At 43.4% G+C, this 20,639-nt stretch overlaps 1 protein-coding gene across 19 annotated transcripts in view; it reads right to left on the reverse strand.

The window, feature by feature from the left end:
- The window catches only part of CTNND1 (catenin delta 1), a 53,913-nt gene that overhangs the window by 14,530 nt on the left and 18,744 nt on the right, over positions 1-20,639 (reverse strand). For 16 of the 19 annotated variants that reach the window (XR_007403678.1, XR_007403679.1, XM_025452256.3 and 13 more), the window contains 6 exons: positions 9,668-9,786; positions 8,140-8,431; positions 6,125-6,196; positions 4,985-5,137; positions 4,041-4,576; positions 74-537 (listed from right to left, as the gene is read on the reverse strand). Coding sequence is in view for 17 of the 19 variants with exons in the window: in XM_025452256.3 (XP_025308041.1) it covers positions 74-537; positions 4,041-4,576; positions 4,985-5,137; positions 6,125-6,196; positions 8,140-8,334 (1,420 nt within the window). In the remaining 2 variants the exon portion in view is untranslated. The remainder of the gene's footprint in view (positions 1-73; positions 538-4,040; positions 4,577-4,984; positions 5,138-6,124; positions 6,197-8,139; positions 8,432-9,667; positions 9,787-20,639) is intronic. The other 3 variants (XM_035701828.2, XM_025452266.3, XM_035701825.2) reach the window with 2 other exon arrangements.

A 20,639-nucleotide genomic window follows, 5' to 3' on the forward strand; every position in this document is an offset into this window, starting at 1 on the left:
CCTTCTAGCTCTCAACACCTCTAGGGGTCACGGTAACCCCAACCCAGCAGCTGCCCTTGTGCCAGTAACTCACCGGTGATGACTTCGGTGAGGTCCATATCCCGAGCCTTTCGGAGCAATCGCACAAGGGCAGGAACACCATCACAGTTTTTTATGGCAATCTTGTTATCCTGGTCACGCCCAAAAGAGATATTCTTGAGAGCTCCACATGCTCCAAGGTGCACTTCCTTTTTAGGGTGGTCTAACAATCCCACCAGTACTGGGATCCCCTTGAGCTTCCGAACATCAGTCTTCACCTTGTCATTGCGATAGCACAAGTGCTGCAGGTATGCAGCTGCGTTAGACTTGACGGCATCCAAGCGGAATCCTAACATGGCTATCACCTCAGGCAGCTCTGGCTGTCTCCAGTTAGGGGGTGGAGGCCCCCCCTTGCGCAGGCTATCCAAGCTTGCTAAACTTCCCCGTTCGTGCTGGGCCAGAGGAGCCCAATAGTACTGGTCCGAAGGCACCTCCTCACCAATCATGTCTTCATAGCTCCTGCAGTGTTGAAGGAACCGAGGGGAAAAGAAGAATACATCAAGTTGTCTAGTCTGGTTTCCTGGGGAGCTCCTATGACCCCTTACCTCCAAGGCAGGAGTAACTTCAGCTCTAGTACACTACATCTTACCTCTCCTTTGCATAAATGATATACTGATCAATTTTTCTTAAGGGGATAAGGGAACAATTTCAAAGGCATCTGCAGTTAGATTAAAAATACCTTTTTTCCTGTCAAGTTTACTAGTTCAGAGAATAATTAGCATTCAGAGATGTTAATCACAAAAACAGAATCAAATCCTGAGTTAAATGATACCTGACAGCTAAGCGCTCTGGATAGAGACTGAAATAAACCCTCAGACGACAGAGTTAAACCCAAGAAGTCAGCAAACAATGTCTGAGAACAGTTCTTACAAGCCTTCAGCTAAACAGGAAATGAGGCATTTACACATAGGAAACAGCTGCTGGGATTAGACCCTTAAACACACTTCTTATTTAAAGCCTCTCCTTATCTTATTTTGGAAATTATAAAAGACGTGAAAAGAGTAGAAATAGTATAGGCCTTCTTGCTATATCGTAGGGAAACTTGGCTTTGGTATAAGCTTGAACATTAATTTTCACAGTTCATCCCAAAGTCATCTCTGACACTCAACAAATGTGTTCGAGATATGGTTCCTAGCCTCCAATTTCTAAAAACAATACCTCGGATCCTGTCAAAACAGAGGCTACTGAGCACCCCAGCACTTGAGATACCCAACGACTAAGAAAGAAAACAAGAGACAAAGCAATGGAAGAAAGAAAAGTCTCACCGAAGAAAATTCTTCCTATTTCAATACTACCAGCAACCACTAGAGGGTGAATCTGTCACACTATTATTTATTCATAACCACCAGGAAGGAAGAGACCCATTATCTGCGAGCTCATCTCACCCTCTGGCTCCCATAGGAGAGGAGAATCTATTGTGTGGAACTCTCCAAATAAGCCTGTTGTTTGTTCCACAAAACCCCTCCCACAGTCACCAAAACCTCAAGGTTAGCCAGAGCAAAGAGGCCTTGCCTCTTAGCTGTCAACATCAACCACTCAACAGCAACTCAGATGGACAAATCATATAGTAAAAATCACTATTTTTTAATATCACTGAAACAAAATGAACAGATTATATAGCTACGTTTTAAAAGGAGGCTACTGAACAGTATGTTAAGATTCCAGTTTAGTAGGGGAAAAATAAGGTCAGGGCAGATCTACATGCATAGGAAAAAAGAACTCAAAGCAAGTGCACAAAAATGTTAACCGTAGTTCTTTACCGATGGCCGCTGGTGTACCTTTCTGGGTTTTTCTAGTTTTGTAGTGAGCATGTTTAACTTTCATTATTATTTCAGTATAAGCAATTACAAAAACAACTGTCATAGCCAGGACTTTTGGTCATTCAGTTGTATTATTTCCTTCTTCCATAAGCAAAGGATCTTGACATTCTTTCCTTTGTTTTACAAATAACAAAGCTGTGCCCAGAAAGATTAAATGACTTGCTTGAGGCTATATAGCTAGTGGCAAAGGCACAACTAGAACCAGAAGTCTTCTGGTTCAGTGCTTTTTCCACTAATCATTCTGCCTTACTGTTTCCGTTTGACCTTGTATTACTCTCCTAGGCCTGGAACAGGAAGCAGCTAATGTTCTTGCTAGTCAAGCAGGTTTCCAAGTCCAGTGCCACCCTGGAATGGACCCAAGAACCAGGCCCAAATGCTCTCTTTATGTCAATTGCCAGAGCAGAGAATGACCTGGCCACCCCCACCCACCTAGGTCCAACTCCACTAATGAGGAAGTCAGAAAAGTGGACTTGTTAACAAGCAGACAGGCCACCGCCCTGGGCAGACTCCTTTGGTGATAGCTGTTATCTATCACTGCTTCAAGTCGCACCAGCTGAGGTCTGGTGCCCACTCCACGGCCCCCTCCCCCAATAAAAGGTGAGTCACATGGGAGTTGGACTAGCTGTCCAAATGATACAATACCTAAAAGGTGAATGACTCAGGCTTAGATAATGGGACCTCTACCCGGGGACTAGCCCAGATCGCTATTAACCAAACCTAATAGGAGGTAAAACGAGCACCAAGGAATTTGCTTTAGAAGGTTATGACCCCATATAGAAATTCAGCAACAGCTGCTAGGACAGCTTTAGCACCGAGACATCTGTAAATCTTCTCCTTTCTTTCTTATTATTTTTCCTTGCCTGGAAAACACTAGGTCTCTGATTTATTCTAAAGCAGGACCAGCAGCCTATGGGCCAAACCTGTTTTTGTACAGTCCCAGAACTAAAAATGGGTTTTTAATGTTTTTTAAAGGTTGTAAAAGAACGTTCATACAACAAAAATTATATGTGGCCTGCGAAGCCTATTCAAATAGTTCTATCTGGGATCCCTGGGTGGCTCAGCAGTTTGGCGCCTGTCTTCGGCCCAGAGCATGATCCTGGGGTCCCATGTCAGGCTCCCTGCATGGAGCCTGCTTCTCGCTCTGCCTGTCTCTCTGCCTCTCATGAATAAACAAAATCTTGGGATCCCTGGGTGGCGCAGCGGTTTGGCGCCTGCCTTTGGCCCAGGGCGCGATCCTGGAGACCCGGGATGGAATCCCACGTCAGGCTCCCGGTGCATGGAGCCTGCTTCTCCCTCTGCCTATGTCTCTGCCTCTCTCTCTCTCTGTGACTATCATAAATAAATAAAAATTTAAAAAATAAAAATAATAAAATAAAATAAAAAATAAAAATAAAAAACAAAATCTTAAAAAAAAAAAAACCCACAAATAGTTCTACCTGATCCTTTACAGAAAAGGTTTGCCAACCCCCAATTCCAAAGCATTCTTTCAAGGCAAACCTTCTACCAGCCCCAAAATCAATCACTCCCTTTTTCACATCACCAAAGAATCCCATATGAGTAGTAAAGTCAGAATAGGCAGCTGATTAGTGACCTTCCAGAGTGTCACTAATGTACCACCCTCAAAGGATGCCACCCCCTTTTCACTTTATAACCAAACGTAAAAATCAAAACAGAAAGTTATCAGGGCTTTGGTGAGATCAAGGTTTGTTCTTAACTTGAAATTAAAACCACCATGGGGAGGGCTGTCACATACACCTAACTGTCTACTCTGGCCCTGAAAGCCTAAACCCTCAACCCTGTCTTAATACCAAACCAGATGCTAAAGAAATTCATAGGAGCTAGTGAATATCCCATAGCACCAGGCACCAAGCTCCTTTGTGCTGCTGCTTATCACCAAAAAAGGGGCCAGATCTTAGGCAGAAATAGCAGCAAGGCTTGGCACGAAAGCAAAGGCCACTCTTCAGGATGTAGACCAACAGCCACAAGTCATTAGAATATAGGACTTCCATCATAAAAAAGAAAAAAAGAAAGTCAGTATTTAGTAAAGTCACAAAAGGTAAGACACAAGTGTCTCTGATTAAAAAAAAATACTTAGAAGAAGAAATACTTTTCACTGTCTTGGTAACACCCTTTCTTCCCTACCTGAGTCGTCGGCGAGGATCAGAGGGTGTCCCAGTCCGACGGGCAGTGCCATAATCAGACATCATGCCATAATCCAAATCATCATAGCCCATGCTACGCTGGTCATCCTCTAGCCCATAAGGCTCCGGGTGAAAACGATGCAGATCCACACTGCTCCCACCTACCCGAACCTGGGGCTGAGGCCCATACACATCCTGCCTACTAGGTGCCCGATAACCTTCCATACTGGGCCTGTACCGCTCCTCAATGCGGGTCACCCGGGACAGACTGCCATAGTTGTCACTGCTACCGGGATAACCATCTTCATAATGGCGGCTATATCCATCAGGAGGATAGTGGAAGTTCCTGGGAAGGGTAGCAGTGCCTGCTTGCCCCACATAGGGACCAGGTCCCCCATTGCCATTCTTGCGGAAGTCACGCCCCAAAGTCTGTATATAGTTGTTAGAAACTGATGAGGCATCCACAGGCAGCCCATCTGGTCCCACAGGGACTGGCTGTACTGTCCGTGTTGTCACAGTCTTCACCACTTTCTTGACCTTCACGTAAGGAAAGAGAAAAGTGAACACAATATAAGCCTAAATTCTAGACCTAAGAAATGAAACAAACCCCTATGGCAAGCTCACTTTATCTAGAAATGCCTTACATTTACCACTACCCTTTCTCTCCATCTTATTAGTGCCCAAGCAAGAAATCTGTGCTGGCAGTAACCATGACTATAAGGGAAGCTACTGGCAACCTTGTATATTTCTCTCTTCCTCATTCCATTTGATTTTCCCATATCTCTTCTATCTTTCCTATCTGGCTAGAGATCACTTTCTTTATGCCTTCACTACAGATTAATACCTTTCATCCACCCTAATTAAGTGTTTAATCCCCCACCACCACCACCACCACCAATGAAGACCTTCTCCATCATCCTAGACCTCACACAACTCTCAGCTTACTGTGGTCTCTGTGCGCCGAGTAGTTCCATCATCAGAGGTCTCCACAGAAACGACAGACATAGCTCCCTCAGGGTCCTCCTCTGTGTAGGTCTCCACAATCTGCCCTGGTTCCTGCATCCTGGGAATGGTGCTATACACAAGGTGACTGTGATCCTGTATGGAAAAGAGGAAAAGGAAGGAACAACTATTAAGCCATAAACATCAACGGTACAACCCAATGAGAAGCAATCTCCCTAGAGACAAAGACTCCCCCCTCCCCATGCATCTTCCATGGACCCCAAGATTTTTAGTGGGGTAGCTATCCCTACCTTTTGAACTTGTACAAAAGAGAAGACAGAAGTCCTCCGTTCTAGTCACTTAATAAATATGAACTGAGTTAACTATAGCCACATCAACATCCAAGTGACAGAGACAGCAAATTTAACTTCCCAGTTCTGGTCACTGGAGTGAATATGAACTGTTATTAACTGAGGCTACATCTACATCTGAATGATCCTTCAAAAAAGAAGTTTGCCCAGTAAAGAACTTTTTTTTTTTTTTTTTTTTTTTTTTTTAAGAACTTTTAAGATGAACCAGAAAATCCCTTCAAAAGCAATCTTCTGGGCAGCCCAGGTGGCTCAGGGGTTTAGCGCCACCTTCAGCCCAGGGTATGATCCTGGAGACCCAGATCGAGTCAGATAGAGTCCCACATCGGGCTCCCTGCATGGAGTCTGCTTCTCCCTCTGCTTGTGTCTCTGCCTCTCTCTCTGTGTGTATTCTCATGAATAAATAAATAAAATCTTTAAAACAAAAGATAAAAAACAAAAGTGATCTTCTGACTGGGGCTGTTACTCTTCAGAAACTGCCTAAGGCTCAAGACCCACCAGATTTCAGGGAGAAATAGAGGGATGCCCATTCCAGCAAAAGGATGCAGTAATTGAGGGACCAAATACAGGATCAGCGGCCATTAAAACTCATTCCAAAATACAACTACATGTATACGTTGAAGCTCCACTATTTTCCTAAATGAAAGAAGCTCATCAATGGTTGGGTACTTACAATGTACCAGGCACTTTACAAGATACCAATAATACTCTTATGGGCTGGGGAAGTAAGAAGAGAAAAATAAAGCAACCCCAGACCTCGAACCAAAGACATTACCTGGGGTCCGTTGAGTTTCAGATCTGGGAATTTCTGTCGCTCAAGGTCAGCATCGCCCACAAACCGGCCGTTCTGAAACACAGCCCACAAGAAGACAATTCATTTTGTAGCCTTCCTTTGCTCTATCAAATACAAATGATCTTTTTTCCAAACAGGAAAAAGGCTTTCAAAAAGATATGTGGCCTGGAATCCTTCTGTCAAGTACTTATAAAAGAACCACATCACTCCTTAGCTTTAGCACTTTCCTCAAAATTGGGATTGGTCCTGGAACTGGCAAAATGGGTCCCTAGAACATAAGAAGGTAAGCTCCATGAGGGCAGACATTTTTCATATTTTTATTTTCTGGTTAGTTTTGTTCAATGATATATTTCCAGTATCTTGAACACTGCTTGGCACATAATAGGCACTCAAAAATTATTTGCCAAGTAAATAGCAGAGACTCCGGTAAGTCCTTAAAAATATAAGGAAAGTTAGAAAAGCTAAGTTGGGGAGTTTCCAAAAGCATTCTTTATCATTCCATGCATCTTCATGTTCTACTACCACTGGAAACTCCCCTATCAGCCAGCTTTTTAAAGAGAAACACAAGAGATAGGAGTCTCCCTTTTCAAGTAGGAAGAAAACAAGTACCCCAATTCCCCTCAACCAAAAACAGTTGTCTCAACATCATCTTCACCAATTTTTAGGGCCACAGAACACAAGATGCTCTGTCTTAAGCAACAGGAAATAATCTAACAACATTATACTACGTAAAAATACATTTGACTGCTCCTCTTCCAATAGGAAACCGTGAGATCCAGCCATCTTGGGAGACTTCTCCCACCCTACTCCCATTACATAGGGAGTGTAATGCTGCAGGGAAAGGAAGTTAAACATTACTCTCAGGAAGAAGGAAGGGTGTGGCTTCATTGCTGAACAGAAGTTAAAAATAAAAGAAAGAGAGAAACCCAGTACTAAATCCTGGAATTCCCCACCATCTCCAAGCCTGGGCAGTCCTGCTCACCCCTTTCAATATATACCTCTCACTCCTAACACTATCTGGTTCCTATAAAAATCCTAGAAACGTTGCAAACATACTATCTCCCAAGTTCCTGATCACCCCCTACATGGACTTTTGTCCTCTCATGCAATATGCTTCTCAGCATGAGGGATCTTCTCTGTCTTAAAAAATAAGTAATCAATGAAAAGGACTATTAGATTAGAGCATAAGCACTGCTGTTAGTTCCCACCAGAAATCTCATAAGATAGAGTCTACCAGGCAAGGTCTACTCTACAAACACATACCCTCAGACAGATTACATCACAGCAAAGTCAGACCAGAGAAACCATAGGGAACACAAGATACTTCTCATTTCTAATACCAACTCCCCCAAGTCATATCACAGAGTCAGCCAACCCAGAGACCACTGGCTCCTGTGGTTATCTGGGTTAAATAGCAGCACGATGCTCCTTCTCCAGCTCCAACCAAAAGAATTAACAATGACCATCCCCCTCCAAGACACAATTTGCAAAGCCAACAAAACAAGCATACAAGGACAATACGGAACAAGAATACACAATTTATAGACACTGAAACACCTTCTGAGCAGACTGTTCCCTGAGGGAGACTGAACTGGAGCTGAGAGTACAAGATGGCCAATTTCACCAACCACTAAGCAGGCATTTACTTTCCTGAATTTTTGATACCAAGTTGGGGCAGGGGGAAATCGGAGAAAACAGAAGGTCCTTGAGTATAGCTCCAAACTATAGGATCTACCATGACTAGAATTACATCCCAACCCAGGAACCCCACTCCAGCAAAACAGGAAGTCAGAGAGATGCTTCTCAAGATAAGTGCATTCAGCTCAGCAGAGCAGCAATACCCCCTATCTCTCACATCAGTGCTGGAAAGGTTCACCATGAAGCATGGACACTGGATAGCCCATAACCACAAGGAAAGTAGTTTTCCATGTAGGATCACAGCCTCTCTATGACCATGCCAAAGTCCTACCTGCAGGTCTGATGGATAGAGGGGTTACCTGATGCCGGCGGGTGAGGGTGCCGTTGGCCATGAGTGGATTGGCATCTTGTGGTGAGACCCGGACGCGTTCCAGTTGCGCCGAGACGTGGCGCCGTTCCTCCTCCAGCGCCCGGGTCAGCTTCTCAAACTGGGCCTCTTGTTCCTTCACAGAGGCCAAGATGCTGGCGGTCGACTCCACCTCTGAGTCGTCCATGAAGGTAAAGGGCGGAGCCGCCGCAGGGCAGGGTAAAAAGGAAGGTGTGGATCACAGAGGGAGGAGCAAGGAGGGAGAAGGCCCCCCTCACTTCACACTACCGAGAGAAGGTACGGGAGAGGAGAGAAAAGGTCACAGGTCAGAGAAGACAGATGAATCATTAATCCCAGAGCCAAAGATGCCCTCTTGTGGTTTTACTGCAATGCAGAAAGCCAGCCACCACCAAGCCTAAGAGCCCATCACCAGTGTCTGCTTAAGCAGCATCCTTTGCCCACTACCCTTTTAACACCTCACCAGAAATAACCAGTGAATGGAAAGGGGCAACTAGATCCACCTCTACACTGTTGGCAGGAGAGGGAGAATATGGCTAAGAGACGTAGTCCTGACCAGAGATTAATATTACATTATTTTTCCCTGGAAAAATTTGCTGGCATCAACTCAGTGAAAGTTGTAACTCCACGGTACAGACCAACACTCACTGTCCTGCAGGGGCAAGCCTTTTCTAGAATTAAGGGAGCAGTACGGACCTACAGATCTTACTTAACCTCTCCAAATTTGAACACTGAAATTGCCTCAATAGTGGCAAAATATACTAAATAAATATGCTAAATTAAAATGCCACTCATAATGGAAATACTAAAAAACTTCCTACTGTCAAAAGCAGGAAACAAAATGAAGGCCCTCATATATTGAATACATTTATGAAGGAGCCTTTCTACTTTTCAAGACTATGCTATACTATTAATAGTGAAGGTAAACCGTGTGCCTTGGCTAAAGGAGACAAGAGAGCAGTAAAAACACAAAAAATTCTGTATGTAAAAAGGCACGACTTGCAGCAACCTTCATCTCTTTGAGAAATAGGAAAATGAGCATTAGGCTCAAACTCTGAAAATGCCCCTCGCAGTAGTTCATATTCTAACTTCCAGACAGTCAACGGCTGGAACTTCCTACATCCCTGTTATCCTGCCGAAAGTTCTAAATAAACCAACTCTATTTTTACATCTTTACTTCTTCCAACTCTGGATAAATATCCAAGTATCTAAAAGATTTGTGTGTTATTTATATAATAAATGATACTTACAATGAGTTCCCCATTCCCTACTCCATTAACTGCAAGTTGGCCAGTAAATGGAGGGGCACTATAGTCATACAGTTGGACTCAACAGTTTCTTGCTTATAAACTAGCTATAGGTGATATGACCAGTCTAACATATACCATGTCCAGAGGATTTAAAATGATCTCTCTTCCCCTATTCCCCACCCTCTTTTTAACCCCCCATAAAGAAAAAAGGCACTTAAAAATTTTTTTCTTAATAAACATTTCCATACACACCTGTTAAGAGAAGGTCGTAATTGATTGGTTTAACACAGAGAACAGCCCAGTCTAGATTCAAAAAATCATGGGAGAAGCATCCCAGCCACCACAGCAAGGAGGAAGCAGGAAGGAGAGAGCTGCAGAAATATTTGGAGGAAAAATGGGATTGAGAGGAAAATAAAATATACACAAAACATTAAAAAATAAGAGGAACGGGGCAGGTATTTGGAGAAAGACAATCTGGGAGTGGAAGGGAGTAGTATAAAATATGACTTGGAATTGCTTAATGTGACAAATGCCCTTTGGACTTTGCTCTGTCTTCAGATACATGGACCTTGGATGTAGTTTTTATTAAAACCTGGACTCTACTGTCAAGAATTACTTCTGTACAGAATGAGGAGTAGGTTATAATATGGATAAAAATTCACTTACCCTCTATTCCCAGCAACCAAATTGGGGGGTGGGGGGGGTGTAGATTTTGTTGTTAGAATGCCCTTCCCCTTCCTTCCCACCTCTAAGGCAGAAACCTCAAAGCCTAGTCCCAGCATGCCCACAAAGACATTGAGAAATCAACGCAATTGTCGTAGTGTGGAAGACATGTGGGGACTAGCCTAGGCTGGGCCTTTTGCTTCAGTTCCCTTTCCCACGCTCCCCAGAGCCCTACCAACACAAACGCTGGGGCCTGTTTGCTTCAGAGTACATGCAGCATTCTGTGAGCAAGAGCACCCAGAGCAACAGATAGACAGGTGCCCAATAAACTCCCTAATTAATCCTCTACCACTAAGACTCCTTCCAGTGAATACAGCACCTAAATCCAAGAATGTGGCAGCCCTTCTAAATCTCTGGCCCTGGCTCCAGGCTCCTGCAGTCACTTACTCCTGCTCTTTCTTCTGGTCTATTGCCGAGTTTTCATATTTCTACCCCACATCCCAAAAAGCTACTCAAAAGTCTTTAAGAAGTATCCTCATTTAAAAATAATAATAAAATAAAATTTTAAAATGCTGCTCCCTTTTCATCTCCAATGCTTCATTTTAAGCACTGCCCTTATCCACTACATATGATAATAACCTCTGAGCCATCCACATCAAGAGGACTCAAGCGCAAGAGATTCCTCCATTCTAGGTTTCAACAGGGCTTGAACTGCAGTTACCACTCTGGCAGCCTCGCCCTGTAATCTTCTTTGCTAATAAAAGCCCAAACTACCACTATTACGGGGCATACGGTGACAACACTCCCTGCTGCAGAGAAATTGTCATCCTGTCATAAACAGCTACTTTTTACCCCTACAACTTTAATTCTAAAAAGGGAGTTAAAGGACAGTAGGAAAACTAGCCAGGGCTCTAGGTCAGGAAGCAAGATCTCTTCCTACCTTCTTGGCTTTAAAGGCTGACCATCTAGCTCTAATTTGGAGAAGAGGATAGCACAGAAAGAGGATCAGATTCCTAGCCTAATGGCACGGGGAGATTTTCTGCCTGAAAGATGGCAGAAGCAGAGGCTATGTAGGATAGGCTGCAAGAGACCGGTCCCAGGCCAGGTTCTGCCACTAGCCAACAATGGCAAAAAGTCACTGCCATGTTCTCATCTGTAAGATGCCAACATCACCAGCCCAGTTCAACTGAGAGTCGCTAAGAGGATCTGGTAAGATAATGTATGCCATACAAATGTGAGGTATTAAGTTGTTTCAGGAGTTAGTTTCTATCCCCCAATTATAATACTTAATGGTAATGCCTCAGCCGAAAACTATTTTGTGAACTAGTAGGTGAGACTAACAGGATCAAAAGCATAACTGGGTTCTGAGGAGTGGATAAGCGGGTTCCCCTGCTCCAGCTCTATTTACTAGGAGGTCCCATCTAGACCAGTGTTTCTGGGACACAGAGTGCAGCGTTACACATCAGTTCTGATCCCACATTTGAGACTTTAGCAGTTTATGACCACAGTGAAAGGGAAGGTGAAAAAGAACTAACAACTACTAAGTGTTCTACATTTATTATCATGGCAATACTTACAACCCTAAGGAAGGAAGTTTTACTGCAAATGAGAAAACAGGCTCTAGGTGAAGAAATTACCCAAGGTCTCGGTTTAATAGCAAACTCTGAATTTAAACTCGGATCTATTCTGTTCCAAAGCCTGTGTTCTCTCTCTACTACATGCTGTTAAGTCCAGAAAGTGCAAGTCCAGTATAAGATAGACAGTCCAGTCACCCTCCCTCATAGTACTTGTGCTTTCTGCCCAAATATCACAGGAAAAATGTGGGGGGGGGGGGCCTTCACTTTTCTTTAAAGGGTTTTTCATAATATCTACACAGATGATATAAATGGGAGAACAGAAACAAATAAGAGAAGGAAAAAAAGTGGAAAGAAAGCTGTTATATAATACACTGCCTCACAACTCAGATTTGAGGAGTCTTCACTCATGCCATACACATAAAAAAAAAAATGCTTTAGATCAGAATCTGCAAACCATTACCAGACTTCGGCAATTAGTCAAGAAAGTCATGGGAGTCCAGGCCAACACCTTTCTTAATATTTTCAAATGAATTATACTAGTTCTCACCACAAAAACACCATCAAGGAATTCTCAAATTAAGAGGAGGAAGGCTACACATAAGGTGAGTCCTGCCATTCTCCTAAGACTAGACTTTACCCTAAGACTATAATTGCTTTTACTTCTAACAAGCCATAGATCCTATAGACCTGTAAGTCTATAGCAAGGTTCAGGCAATGCCAATGGTAAAAACTCAGTCTCTTCTGTAAGAAACTCAAACCAAAAGTTAAATTGGACCAAATACCCAGACAGACCAAAGAGACGATGCCAACCAGGTAGCTAGGTAAAAAATATCAGCAATAAGGCAGTCCCTGGGATGGGATGTAACCTGGCCATAGGAATGATATTTGGAAATATGATTCTTAGAAGTTAAGAATACAGGCTTTGGAATCAGACTAGGTTCAAATCCCAGCTCCACTGCTTCTTAGCTGTAGGACTTAGGGCAAAGTACCACTTAATCAGGTTCCTTTTCTGTAAAATGGGAGAAATAAAATACACGTAAAGGTAGTTGTGAGAAGTACGTGAGACAATTCACATAAAGTACTTAGAAAAATGTCTTGACACCAGCAATCTATTAATATGGTTACTGATACAAACACTACCACTACCACAAATAGCTAACAAAAGGGACTAGAGTTCGGTGGTGTTTTTTTTTTTTTTTTTTTTTTTTTTTTATTTTATTTATTTATGATAGTCACAGAGAGAGAGAGAGAGGCAGAGACACAGGCAGAGGGAGAAGCAGGCTCCATGCACCGGGAGCCCGATGCGGGATTCGATCCCGGGTCTCCAGGATCGCGCCCTGGGCCAAAGGCAGGCACCAAACCGCTGCGCCACCCAGGGATCCCAAGTTCGGTGGTGTTAATAGGACTTTTGAATAAACCACACATGTCTCCACATGGTCCCCTCACTGTTTTACAAGTAGCCCAGTAAACTACAGGAATTCTTCACACTCTAAAAGGGAAAAACAAAATAAAATTTCAGACTAGGGGTCAAAAGACCTGAGGTCCTAGTCCTCACCCTGCCCAAAACTAGCTGTGAGAACTAGCTCTCAGGAGAAGTTATAACTCCTGTAATCTTCACTTTTATTACTTGTCAGGGTTTAGCTTTAATGGGCTAATATATGTAAAACCATAGGCTTGGGGATTGAACTTCTTTCCTACATCCATGCTATTCTGATAAAGATATCCAAAGACATGACCAGAATTAGGTAAGCTAGCCCTTATGGAAAGAGGAAAAAGTATTTGTCCTCCATTTTCCATTTGAGATGGAAAAAATCTAAACCCCACAAAAGAGTCTTTGGGTTTCTTAGGAAGGAAATTTTATCTTCTGCAGCCAATCCCAAAGCCAGCTTTCCTCCTTCCTTTCTTTTTTATTATGAAATCAAAACCAATGTCACAAAGTGATGCCTTCCCTCTAAAAGCAAGGATATGCAAAACTCCTCTTCTATGTCATCCTAGGGATTTCAAATGGCTGTTTTAGAGAGCACACTGAGCCTTGTACTGAAGAATACCAATCAGTAAAATATAGCACCTGTAAGACCATAGAGCTGTACTACATAACACTCAAGCCAACAAAGGTAGGTCTTCTAAATCCCTAAAATGACATGTGCTCCAAAATTCAAAGCAATTATTCCTATTCAACCACATACACAGAAAACTGCCATTTTGTTTTTAAAGTAAAGGAATATGTTTTTCCTCTGGCTTTTTACCACCAAGAGTGCTTGTACAAGTCCAAGATCTAAGCACCTCACCTACTACCTGATGTTCCACCATCCTAAGCTCAGTAAGCATAAGTCCAGTACTCCTGCCCCCTTTATTGGGAAGACTTACTCCCACACTAAGCCCAAGTCCCTGGATGTGATTTGTATTAAGGCCTAGAGAAGATTCTGCTCATGTCACGATCCCAAATGATCATTCCTCAGAGTTATAAAACTGATATTCTGGAAATGGCCATGTGTTAGGTGTTAGCATCTGAGCTTCCCTGTGCATCAGCCTGATGCAAGGCCTAGCTTTTCCACTTATAAGCACCCAAGAGGCTGACTGAGGACTTTCACTTTCACAGGGAAAGACTGGGTCTCATTGTGTCCACCACGAACCTCTCTGATGAATTAAGGAGTCTTTGACAAATCACTATCTTCAATACTTCTGATTGGGGTTTCAGAGAAAAGAAGGAAAATAAAATATATAGTTTTGGGTTTCTTAAAAATATTCTTTGTTAAAAGGAGGTTGAGCTGGTAATCTCTATAGGTCAACAAGACACCTTAAACTCACTTTAGTCTTATTATCCTTACCCAAAGTTACCTATAAGGATTTAGTTTTTACTGTGACTTTAAAAGGAAAAAAAAAAAAAAAAAAAAACTTCCATCATCTTGACCCTAAATTCAGAAACCAGATGGAACATTCTCCTTGTTCTCTTTTCCCCTACTCAGTGTTCTGGGAACCCCCCAAACCATAACATTCTAAATGGCTGAATGCTGGACTGGCTCTGAAGCAAAGGAAGGGTGTGGCTCTCAGCTAGTGAGGGGGCCCAGGACGAAAGGGTATGGAAAGAAACAAAACCTGCTTCTCTCTGGGGCACGTATGACACACACACAGGACTGGTCTAACAAGTCCTTCTGATCTCTCAGGCCAGGCCGCCTCCTTCTCCACCCTCATTACCCATGTGCCTCTCCAAGGCCCTCCACTGGGACAGACAAGGCTGAATTTTCTCTCAATACTGAAAGTCTGAGACACAGGAGTTACTTACCTGGATCCCGGATGCAACCCTGCCAAAGAAGCCTCACCTAGCCTTATAAGGAGAAGGCAGAGCTTTAGGGAGAGGCCGATAAGGAAACAAAGATAAGAGGGAGGGACAAAAAGAAGGAGGTGTCAGACTGGAGGAAGGGGAGAGGCTAAATGCTTTTCTCCTTTCTACCGGAGAAGGGAGAAAGAGGGAGGTCAAGTACACAATGGGAAATGAGAAAAAGTCTAATCAAACTAGGAAGGTATTATGCAACTCCTATGTCATAAAAGAGAAATCCTAAAATTAACTAGGACACCTTATACCCTTTCCTACTGCAGGCTAGAAAAAAAAAATTTTTTTTTCATGGAAAAAAAGCTTAACCTTAGGGTTTTCTAGAGGTCACCCAAATGTTTGAGCTCACATTCCTTTTTTTAAAGAGGCAGCTTCTCACCAAACCCCTTACTTTCTAGCTATGGCAATCTCACCATTTCCTTGCCCATTCTTTGACAGTGACTTGGGAAAGCTGAAAGCAAGTAATTGAGTCACATTTACAGTCCTGCTTCCTCAAAGTACTGAAAAGACCAATAAGACACCCTTCCATCAGGTTTAGAACATACCTGGCTTTTGAGACAAGGAACAGAGAGTCTGAGGAAATCAGAGAAAGCGTAAAGGTCCTGCCTATTTCAGTTATAGGACCGAATGCTGAAGGAAATGTTTTTCCCTCTATAAAAGAAAGAAGAAAATCTGATCTTACGGGGGAAGAAAAGTTGTGAGTTAATTACTGATCTCCCCCTCTAAGTTATCATACATAATCATCTCAACAACTTCTGGGGTGACACTGGCCCCTTTTTACAAAGGAGTAAACTGACATCAGAAGAACTAAGTATCCTGCCCAAGGCCATAGAGCCAGTGAGTGGTGGAAAGGCATCTGTTCTCCCAGTCTGTATTCCTTCTTCCTGAGAGAGTAAAGAGGGTATGAACTTTCTACACATCTTGTAGTTAAGTCCTTCTAATTCCAATAGAGAAGCTGACCAAAAGCAACTGGAGAGAATGGTACGGAAGCTAACAGATTTGAGTCTTACTTTCACTTCATCAAAAAAAAATTTTTTTTTTAAGATTTATTATTTGAGGGAGAAGGAGAGAGAAATCATGCACATGAGCTGGCAGGAGTTGGGGGATGCAGAGGGAAAGGGAGAGAATCTCAAGCAGACTGTATGTGCTCAGCATGAAGCCTGACATGCCACTCGATCTGACAACCTAAGCCGAAATCAAAAGCCAAAATCAAGAGTTAGATACTTCACTGACTGCGCTACCCAGGTGCCTCTGGGTATTACCTTCACTTTAATGAGCAAGAACTTAACTCAATTCTGAGTAAGAATAGCTTGCAATCTACCTCATTTTATAAAGGAATAAGAATTCAGGAGGGAAGATGCTAGGGTTAAAGTAATATAACTTTTTATATAACCATCTCTTCCAGTGGAGGGTCTGCTCTAGAAATCTGGCAACATGCCATATTCTCAAATCATCCCCACCTCAAGAAAGAAAATCATAAATACTACTACTCTCATTTTTAATGTGGCATCTCACTAAACCAAAAGCAGAGATCCGAGCTGGGTGGGAAACAGAAGGAACTAGAAGCAGGGAAGATTGTACTGGCCACATAGGAACAGAGGGGAGGGATTGTTCTAGCGGTATGTTAGCAATCTGCCTCTGGGGCAGCTGTCCTCCTGAGCAATCAAAGGCTGGTTTGTGTGTGTGCTCAGGGACTAGCCAGCTTGGCAAGAAGTTGAGGACTCAGCCACCCAATCTACAGAGTTAGAAGAGATGCCTGTTTCACAGCTGGAATGGAGGGCAGGGAAAACACAAAACAAGGGGGGAAATGAAGGAGGAGGGGCACAGAGAGTGCTACAGGTGCTATTTCAGTCTAGACAGAAGGGGTAAATTCCCAGGAAACTACCAACCATTCCCTGGTGATGTGCAAACAGTGAATTTCCATTACCTCCAAATACTGAAATCAAAGAATGGGTAGGTTTCTCTAGCTCTATGTGTAGTAGGGTGCCAACTGGAAGGATGAAATGAAAAATGTTGGGCCCCAGCATTACCTGTTTCACTCCATCCCTTTCAGAACTAACAAAGTATTTGCAATATAGAGTGAATAAACATTACATAAACATCTATTTCTAGAATTCCTTTCTTAATTAAATCCTAGAGATCTATAAATAACAGTAACACACATAAAACTCAGTGAGATTCCCCAATGCTAGGAGATGGAGGCCATTTATATAACTCAAGTGCTGAGATGCAAAAGGCCACAGTCAGAATTCACACTCCCTAATCCGTCAGAGTAGCTAGATGATCCGAGACCCATTAGACACACAAAGACTGCTCTCTTCTCGGTAGAGCCCTGGAGCAGAGCTGCTCTCCAGGGACAAAGAGATTTCACAGGAGAACCACAAAGACACGGCCCCTCTCCGTCCCCCCACTCCCAGCTTTCTCACTTCCTGTCACAGTAGCACCAGACCACAGTCTCCCAGAAACAAACAAATACAAAGTGCTGGATTCTGGGCTGCAGGCCAACCGCATTCCAGGGCGTCCCATCCACCAATCACCAGTCAGAGCTCCCACTTTGCCCTGCTCAGTTCCTTATCATGTTCGGGAAAACAACCCTCCTCCCTGCCCCAAACCAACACTACCCAGGACAAAGCTCAGGCCTTTAAGAATCCACAGAAAGATACTATGTGTGGATCTAAGGGTTTGAAGGGGGTGAGGGGATTTTTAAGATTCCTACTTGGCCAGTTTCTTCACTTTGGAGGCATGGTACCGGGAATTTTAAAGCCGCTGCTGCTCTGATATTCAGTTCAGAAGCATGTGATTCATCCCAAAGAAAACTTCACTATGGCAATCTGGTTGCCACTCTGGATGCAGTCAATGGAACATTCCCACCTGGAGAAGTACTTTAAAACACATATCCTCTGTCACCTTCTCTATCACCCATTTCCACTGTTTCCAAAGTCTTTCAAACCTTTCCCCACAAGCATAAAGTTGATTCTTAGAGGCCCCACAGAGAACAAACAAAGGCAGCAGGCTCCACCCTACAAAGAGGCAGGATAAGCACCAGCAGGTGCTGGGAGCAAAGTTCTCTACTTCCCGAGGGAATGAGGGGAGTACTAAAATTGCACAGTAGTCCTGGCAGCAAAGAGGTCAAGACAGCAATCTCAGCCTTTCCTGCTCACTACTCCCTCTGGAGTGGGTTGGGGGCTGTAGATTTGGAACCTCTTCTGGAAAGGGAGGGGGAAAAAAAAGCCTTCCTTTCTAATAAGGGTCCTCAGCTAATTCCAAGAATGGGACAAATGATGCATTCTTCTGTTATCTTGTACAAGCCCATTGGACGTTAGCCCTAAACCCCAGAAGCAAAGATGCAGATAGAAGTCAAGCTAATCTATTAGCCAGAGATTCTTGAAATCCAAAGAAGAAACACCCTTTGCCCACAGGGCTCAATTCCCTTTGCATAAAGCATAACACAGGTTCAGCACAGAGTTCTCCAACCAGGAGACTAGTAATATGTTATCATTTCTCATTTTTTCCTCTCCTTAAAAACTCCTTCCCCCTTCTTCTTGGATCTGCTAGAAGTAGTCTCGGCTGACCCTCATTTAGACAGTATATGATGCAAAAGGAGCCTAAGTCTGAAACAGCATAACTTAGAAGGAATTTGCCCATATCTGGATCTGACCTAACTAGATGGAAGGAGGTAGGGCAGGAGTATATACAACAGTCAGCCATTCTACAGCTGGGTAGAAAAGTGGGTAGCTAGCAACACTAGCTATAGAACAGAACTTCAATAGTAGAGCCTAGCCACTGCAAACTATCATTGAAGCACACACACAAAAGTTTAAGATCTTACCTAGCATTGAATCAAACTAACTCCCTTTTTCTCTCAAGAATAACTGAGGGGAGGGACACCTGGGCAGTGGTTGAGCATCTGCCTTTGGCTCAGGTCATGATCCTGGGGTCCTAGGATCAAATCCTGCATAGGGCCCCCGCAGGGAGCCTACCTCTGTGTCTCTCATTTAAAAAAAAAAAAAAAACAAAAAAAGAATAACTGAGGGGCACCTGGGTGGCTCAGTCAGTTAAGAGTCTGACTCTTGATTTCAACTCAGGTCATGATTTCAGGGTGGTGGGGTGGAGCCCCACGTCAGGCTCTATGCCCAACATGAGTCTGCTATAGATAGATCCTCTCCCTCTGCTCTCTAATAAATAAACTAAATCTTTACAAAAATATAACTGAAAAAGTAGTTCCAATTGTTAGTATTCTTTTTAAGATTTTATTTGAGTGAGTGAGAGAGAGAGAGCATGCGAGTACACAGTGCAAGCGAACATGAGTTGGGAGGGGCAAAGGGAGGAAAGAATCTCAGGCAGGCTCCACCCTGAGTGCAGAGCCTGACACAGGGTGAGATCATGACCTGAAAGTCGAACACTTAACCAACTGAGCCACCCAGGTGTCCCCAATTGTTACTATTCTTATCCGATTCTCTCTCACCATAGCCGAGGCCAAATAAATCAGACAATTAAGTAGTATCATGTGAGGTAGTTATAGAAAAGGAGACCAAAAATCTAGCAGGGGAGTTTTTGGAGACACTTTAAAACAAACAAAAACAAAGGGCTGTAAAAAACTCACCCCAGAGAACTGGCCACACCCATATCAATGCTGTTGCTTCAAAAGGATGCTTGGCAGGTTCTCTGCCTCAAACTGAGCAGGTGAGACAGAAAAGCAGTGCTGAGTCAGAAATACAGTCACCCCAGGGTGTGAGGGAGGGAAGGAGACCAGTATAGCCAACCGATTACAATTCAGCATGACTTCACCAAAGATCCTGGTTCTAATTGTATCTCTGGCTGTTTGTGGACATATTTAGAAAACCCAACCGAAGGAGTAATGAATGGGTAAGAAGAAACTCAATGGAGGGGCACAAGACTTAAGCTGAATACTCAATGGTTGGAAGAATATGAATCTGTTTTGCTATCTAACTTCCCACATACCCCTCTTTCCAAATCAAGCCCAAAGCTGAAAGAATTGGGGGGCGGGGAGGCAGAGAAAAGAATGTGACCAAGGAAAGTTTAGCTACATTCCAACTAGCCAGCATCCCACATGGTATTAAGAGTGCCTGAGAATCCAATCCCACTACATGGGAGTTGCTGGGGCTCTGCTAACATACATCCAATTCCTCCATCCCCCAACCCCCAAACACTCTAAAAAGAAGCGTAATTGAGATAGCTTGATGAAGGCACCAGCTGTTTCCACCACTCTCCCTCCCCCCAGCCCCAGAGACCACAGTTCAAACTCACATCAAACACTTAATACAATTGACTGGGCAGTAGGAAGGAGAAGCCAGGACTAAAATAGCAGGAAGAGTGCCAACTGGCCCCACTTAGAAGGAATGTTTTCTTGGCTCAATTTAAAAATAAGAAACCTTTGTCACCCACTCCCTTCTGCCCAATTATGTTCTCTTTTCCGCAACCTACCCCCTCAGCGTCAAATGGATTTCTGTTTCTTCCCTACAGCTCCTTGATCTATTTTCAAATGTCAGGGAATACAGGGGAAGTATAAGGTTCAATGTAAAGTAATGGCTGGGAGACTGAGAGGCATCCTGGACTGCAACAGCCAAACCCAGCACAGGGCTCTCACACAAGGGCAAGGAGACAAGAGCCCACAGAGCACCCGTCTCCAGGT

This window comes from Canis lupus, chromosome 18 (genome assembly GCF_003254725.2).
Source record: "Canis lupus dingo isolate Sandy chromosome 18, ASM325472v2, whole genome shotgun sequence".
Taxonomy (NCBI): domain Eukaryota; kingdom Metazoa; phylum Chordata; class Mammalia; order Carnivora; family Canidae; genus Canis; species Canis lupus.